This window comes from Pteropus vampyrus, unplaced genomic scaffold (genome assembly GCF_000151845.1).
Source record: "Pteropus vampyrus isolate Shadow unplaced genomic scaffold, Pvam_2.0 Scaffold65, whole genome shotgun sequence".
In the NCBI taxonomy this organism is placed as follows: Eukaryota; Metazoa; Chordata; class Mammalia; order Chiroptera; family Pteropodidae; genus Pteropus; species Pteropus vampyrus.
The window spans coordinates 6,423,347-6,428,604 of NW_011888846.1; the positions used below are offsets into that span (position 1 = coordinate 6,423,347).

At 37.2% G+C, this 5,258-nt stretch overlaps 1 protein-coding gene across 1 annotated transcript in view; it reads right to left on the reverse strand.

Annotated features, from left to right (window-relative positions):
• Window positions 1-4,862, reverse strand: part of LOC105292899 (aspartate--tRNA ligase, mitochondrial-like) — a gene marked incomplete at its 5' end in the record, with an annotated part of 16,342 nt that extends 11,480 nt beyond the window's left edge. The window contains 7 exons of the mRNA XM_011361290.2: window positions 4-109; window positions 860-966; window positions 1,594-1,640; window positions 2,352-2,475; window positions 2,946-3,041; window positions 3,428-3,529; window positions 4,702-4,862. Coding sequence (XP_011359592.2) covers window positions 4-109; window positions 860-966; window positions 1,594-1,640; window positions 2,352-2,475; window positions 2,946-3,041; window positions 3,428-3,529; window positions 4,702-4,862 — 743 coding nt within the window. The remainder of the gene's footprint in view (window positions 1-3; window positions 110-859; window positions 967-1,593; window positions 1,641-2,351; window positions 2,476-2,945; window positions 3,042-3,427; window positions 3,530-4,701) is intronic.
• Between the last annotated feature and the right edge of the window lie 396 nt (window positions 4,863-5,258).

Genomic DNA, 5,258 nt, shown 5'->3' on the forward strand with positions numbered 1-5,258 from the left:
GGCTGAACCAGTGAGAGACAAGTGAACGTAACTTAGTACCTGAGTGAACTCGGGCTGTCTGTCTGGTCTCGAACCTTCATCTCGATAACATCGGGCAACCTGAAAATATCTACAGTTGAAAAACGGCATGAGTCATGATTCTGGGAAGACTTACACACTTTTCAACAGAAGTTCATGGCAATACAGATATGAAATAAATGAATAATGGTAACTAAAGGATGTAAGAAATTTAAAAATCCTTCATGGTGTTCTAATCAGCTACATGGCTGAGCCATGAGAAATGGATTGTTGTATCTATTGCTTTGGAGACACACAAGGGCACCCTTGGAGAGCCGCACATGAGAATGACAGGCAAGGCGGCGCACGCTTCTTTCCAGACCCTTCTGCGTCGGCTGCACTGCAACCTGTACTGCTCCATGAATACACCCGAGCTTTCCTGTGCTATGCCCTCCACGCTCATCTTCGTCTGCTGAAATGCAGCTCTTTCCCAGGAGGCCTAGCTCAGAAAGTTCTTTATAACACTTCCCAAGACAATAAAATTTCAAACCTTTTCAATACCTACTTTGCAACTCTCAATGCACTTATTTTTGGTTTTCGTCACAGTTGATTTTATTATCCTGTTCTTACCAGACCCATTAACTCCTTGAGAGCAAAACTCATTCTTTGTTTTGAATCCCCTGCCACAGCTACTAGTTCTGTACTTGGTGGCCACCCAACGAATCCTCACTAAATGATAACCATGAAGTTTTAGGGAATTTTGCGTTTTCCAAACTCTCAGACATTTTCTAACCTTCTTTTAAGAGATCAATTTTTCCCCTCCTCCCCACTTTTATTTTTCTGACAGCTACTGAAAGCTCACCTGTCTAAACCACCGACCATCAGAAGCTGCTTAAACTGCTGAGGACTCTGAGGCAGAGAATAGAACCTCCCAGGTTCCCTGGATGGTATTACAAACTCTTTTGCACCCTTGTAATGAGAGAGGGAGAACAGGGGTACTATTAAAAACAGAAACCCAAGAACTGCAGGAAGTTACTATTTCAGCCCTCAGTGAAATAAAATAGAGCAAAGTCCCCACAATGACAGATCATTTCTTGCAGTCCCCAAAAGGCTTGCACATAGTAGGCTTTAAATAATATCTGGACGTAGTAGGTATGAAATGTATGCTTGTTAAAATGAATTCTCAAGTCTGTTACTAGCTAAACGAATTTTGTGCATCAATTCCTATTCGAGTGTCTCCTAACTGCTTTTCTAAATTAAACTAGAGTTTTACAAGTCCATAGTCTGTATAAATAGATTAAATATCAAGATTTAGAAATGTTAGCTCTTAATGAAGAAAAGATCTATAAGGAACCGATTCATTATTGATTTGCATCTATAAAACTGAAGAGAAAGAAAACTCACATTGAATAAAAGGATTCTGACTCAAAACCTGGCCTATGTAATTTTCTAGACTCTTAAGAAAATCTAGTTAATGTGACCATCTTGAGGTAGTAAAATAAATAAAAGAAATACAACCAAGTGAATATAAAAGCAGAGTGGTCCAGTTTTATAACTAATAGGACATCGGTAGGGTGACTTAAGGAATGTACATACCCCTGGGGTCCTCTTAAACAGTGTTGGTGTTTCCACGTCCACAAACCCTAAACAGAGAGAAATGCCTCAACTTAATAATAGATAGGAATTTGTCAAATATGATGTCTGTGGTACAGTCCAACAAACTTGAGGCTGCTCTTCATTAGGAATTTTGACTGAAATAAGTTACCAAGCCCATGGATCCTGGTTTCTACAACTCCAAGGAGGAAGCTGAAGGTTTTCATAAATCTTATTCTGTTCATACAGTTGATGCTTTTGTCATGAAATAATTCTAATTATTTGATGGATTCCTGTCCACTGGACTGTTCCGGTTTTCTAAATGTTCTGCTAGTGTAGCGAAATAACACAAATAGAGTAGAAACAACCCCAGGACTCATTAATGAGTCTAGTTTATTTTCCATGTCATTTCTGAGCTCACAGCGAATGATACATGAGCATGAAAATTACGAAAACATAACAACCAAAGGGCTGTCCTACCTTCACTAGTGATGGGAAACAATGTAAAAGGCACCATCACCTTTGAAAAGCTATACTTGTGATGTGGTAGGCAACTAAATTATGCTCTAAGTTACTAAGTTACACTGTAGGACAAAACGCCTGAAAAGTAACCTTCCAAAAACTGCTGTACACATTAAGTGAATTCCAGACCTCAGGCCCCAGCTGATCCAATGATGCTGAAGAGAGGACGTAGTAAAACTGCTGAACGAAACAGCAGAGATGCTAAAAAGCTGCAAAGGATACGCAGCCATCCCCCTTACCGTGCAGGTTACAGAGGTAGTCCCGCATTTTCATGACCATCTGAGACCTCAGCCGCAGGTTATACTGCATTTGGAAGCTACGCAAGTCTAAGTAGCGATACTGCAAACGGAGAGCCTCTGTTTTCTAAACAAATTTAAAGATTTTTGAGTTTAAATATTTTTCAAATCATATCTACATGCTTAGGAAGTCAAGCCAACATTTTATCACTGTTAGATGCTTAAACTTAGTAGACATAGGATCTCCTACGCTACTTGGACATTTCCAAGCTAGACATAAATTTCCTTTCAAAATGTAAAAAAGAAACTAAAAAACTTGAATAAAATCACTCCCCAAGTCTTAAAGATAGAACCACATTTCAAGCTGTCTTAAAAACAGTCTAGGTGTTTAGAAACTGCAACAGCTTAATGAGTTGTCACTATTTAAGAACAATTCACCAAGAAATTGTAGAAATGATGGAACATTTCATGATACGTCTATAACAAAATGTTTAATGTTGCAATAGTTAAAGTTTTTCTTTAAAAAACTCTGGAAATGCTTCTCTGCTCATTAACATTTTCCAGAGACCTTATTTTATTAATAACAGAGGATCGCACCTTCACAAAGTCCTTAATTTCAAAGGGCAGCTTCTTGCAGGAATTCAGAAGTTGAGCTGTTTTAACCTTGATTTCAATGTCACCTGTTGGCATTTTCTTAAAGAGAGGAAAAGAAAGACCTATTTTCAAAATCACTCGTCAGGACGTGTACACAGTGAATGTTTGTAAAACACATGATTTACTTCAAATGTAAAATGCACAGTGCTTATAATGTATAGTGTAAATGTCTGTGCCTGATTTTGACGTTCTTATGCATATCTGTAGCTGATGTGACTGGTCATTAACAAATGTCCTAATGTGTATTTATATAGGTGTATGCGTCTGCAGTGAAGACTTGGAGATCTGTAGGATCATTTGTAGAACTTACAGAGCTGTAGTGCCTGATGTCCAATAAGAGCTCGGCCTCTGTTGCCTGAATGTGTAATCAGAAAGTGTGAACGTGCACAGGTAAAATTTACATAGACAAGGTCTAAACTACTAACTGGGTTCTCTTGTCCTGGAGGTCGGGAAATCACCGTCCCAGACACTTGCACCACAGATTCCATGGGGGCTTCACATAAAATCTTCTTCACAGAAGCAGCCGACTATAGAATAAGAGGGGAAAACAGTTCCAAGAAACAAATGAGCTTAAAGGAATCTGTAGTAACAGACTTTCTATGGTTCAGAAAAACGTTAATACTCATGTAGCCTGACCGCCATATACACTGGGGCTGTCCTTAATGATTTTATTAAAGAGTTTGATAATTGCATCCCCATTTTGACTCCATTTAATACAGCAAGTCATACTCTTAACAGCTTAAATTATTTTTCCTTAAAGGAAAATAAGGAGAACGATTAATGCAAAAAAATCCTACATAGTTCATGAACCCTGATCCCTGAAAGATAATTCATTGCTCTTATGTCAAACACTAGAGCTGAGTAGGTATTTTCCTTGGGCATACAAGCATTTGTAAATATTGCCACAACAGAAACCAATGCTGCCCAATAATCATAACGAGAGTTCTTTATCTTACCTAATTTTAATGGGAATTATTTTTGAGCAGGTAGTACCTTCACATGGCTGAAAATTCCCAGGGTACAAATTGATACACAGTGAGAAGTCACCCTCCTACTCTTGTCCTAAAGCCCCTTAGTTCCCCTCCCCAGAGGCACCATGTTACCAGATACTCATGTGTCCTTCTGGGGACATGTCAGAGAGACACACCCACACTCACTCTCTCTCTCTTTCTCATATAATAACAGCACTCTGCATGTTTTCCTGTATCCCATTTTTTCCCCATCTAACAATATACTTGGTTTCCTCCGCCCTTTTTAGTACATAAAGAGCTTCTTAACCGTTTTTCTATGGCTGTAAGGATATACAATTTTTATACCAGTCTCTTATTGGGGAACATCTAGATTCCCAATTTTTTTCTATTAAAAATAATCCTGCAATAAGTAACCTTGTATTTATGTCATTTTGCACCTGTGTCAGCCTAGGTGTAATTGGCTAGAAGTGGGTCACTTTTTAAAAAAAGAGTTGATTTGTAGTAGCCTTTTACAGAAATTAGCCCTTTGTTATTTGATGTGCTCATTAGCATATGTCTTATTTATATTTATATAGGGGTACATGTTTGTAGTGAATATTTTTTCCCAATTTGTCATTTGTCTTAATGTTGCTTATATTGTTTAGTTTTCATTAAGCTCTGAATTTCAAACCTCAAACATACTTAGCTTACTCTAACCACAACATCAAAGAGGCTTTCGGTAACAGTACCTCATCCTGGGGAATGACAACTTGAACGAGCCCGTGGGAATCTCGTAGCACCAGGAAGATGTTCTGCCTAATTAATGAGGAAAATGAACATGTTAGGATAAAATCTCTGAGCCCAAACTTGAAATAGGCAAAATAAATTAAACAAAAGACCCATATGAGTTCTCATATTCCTTTTTTTAAATATGTGCTTTCATTAGCTACAGTCATGAAATTTTCTATGAAGCTATTTAAGAAAAAAAGACTTTTTTCATTTTCAATTTTTATTGCCAATTATATATACACACGCACTAATGTTATCCAGATGGCTTATTGATGAAAAGATGTTTAAAAAATTTAAATTTTCATTGGCTTACATCTTTATAAAAATTTTTTATTAAATTTGGAAACTTTCCACATATTAAAATCCAAGGTAATACTTTAGAATATTAGAAACATGATTGGTCATTTTTGAAATATAGCAACAGTCTTTTCCTAAAAAATGATACAATCTAAAATTTTCTAGAAAAGGTCCAGCCACTAATTTAATACCTTTATAACCCATCACAGGTCCCCCAAAT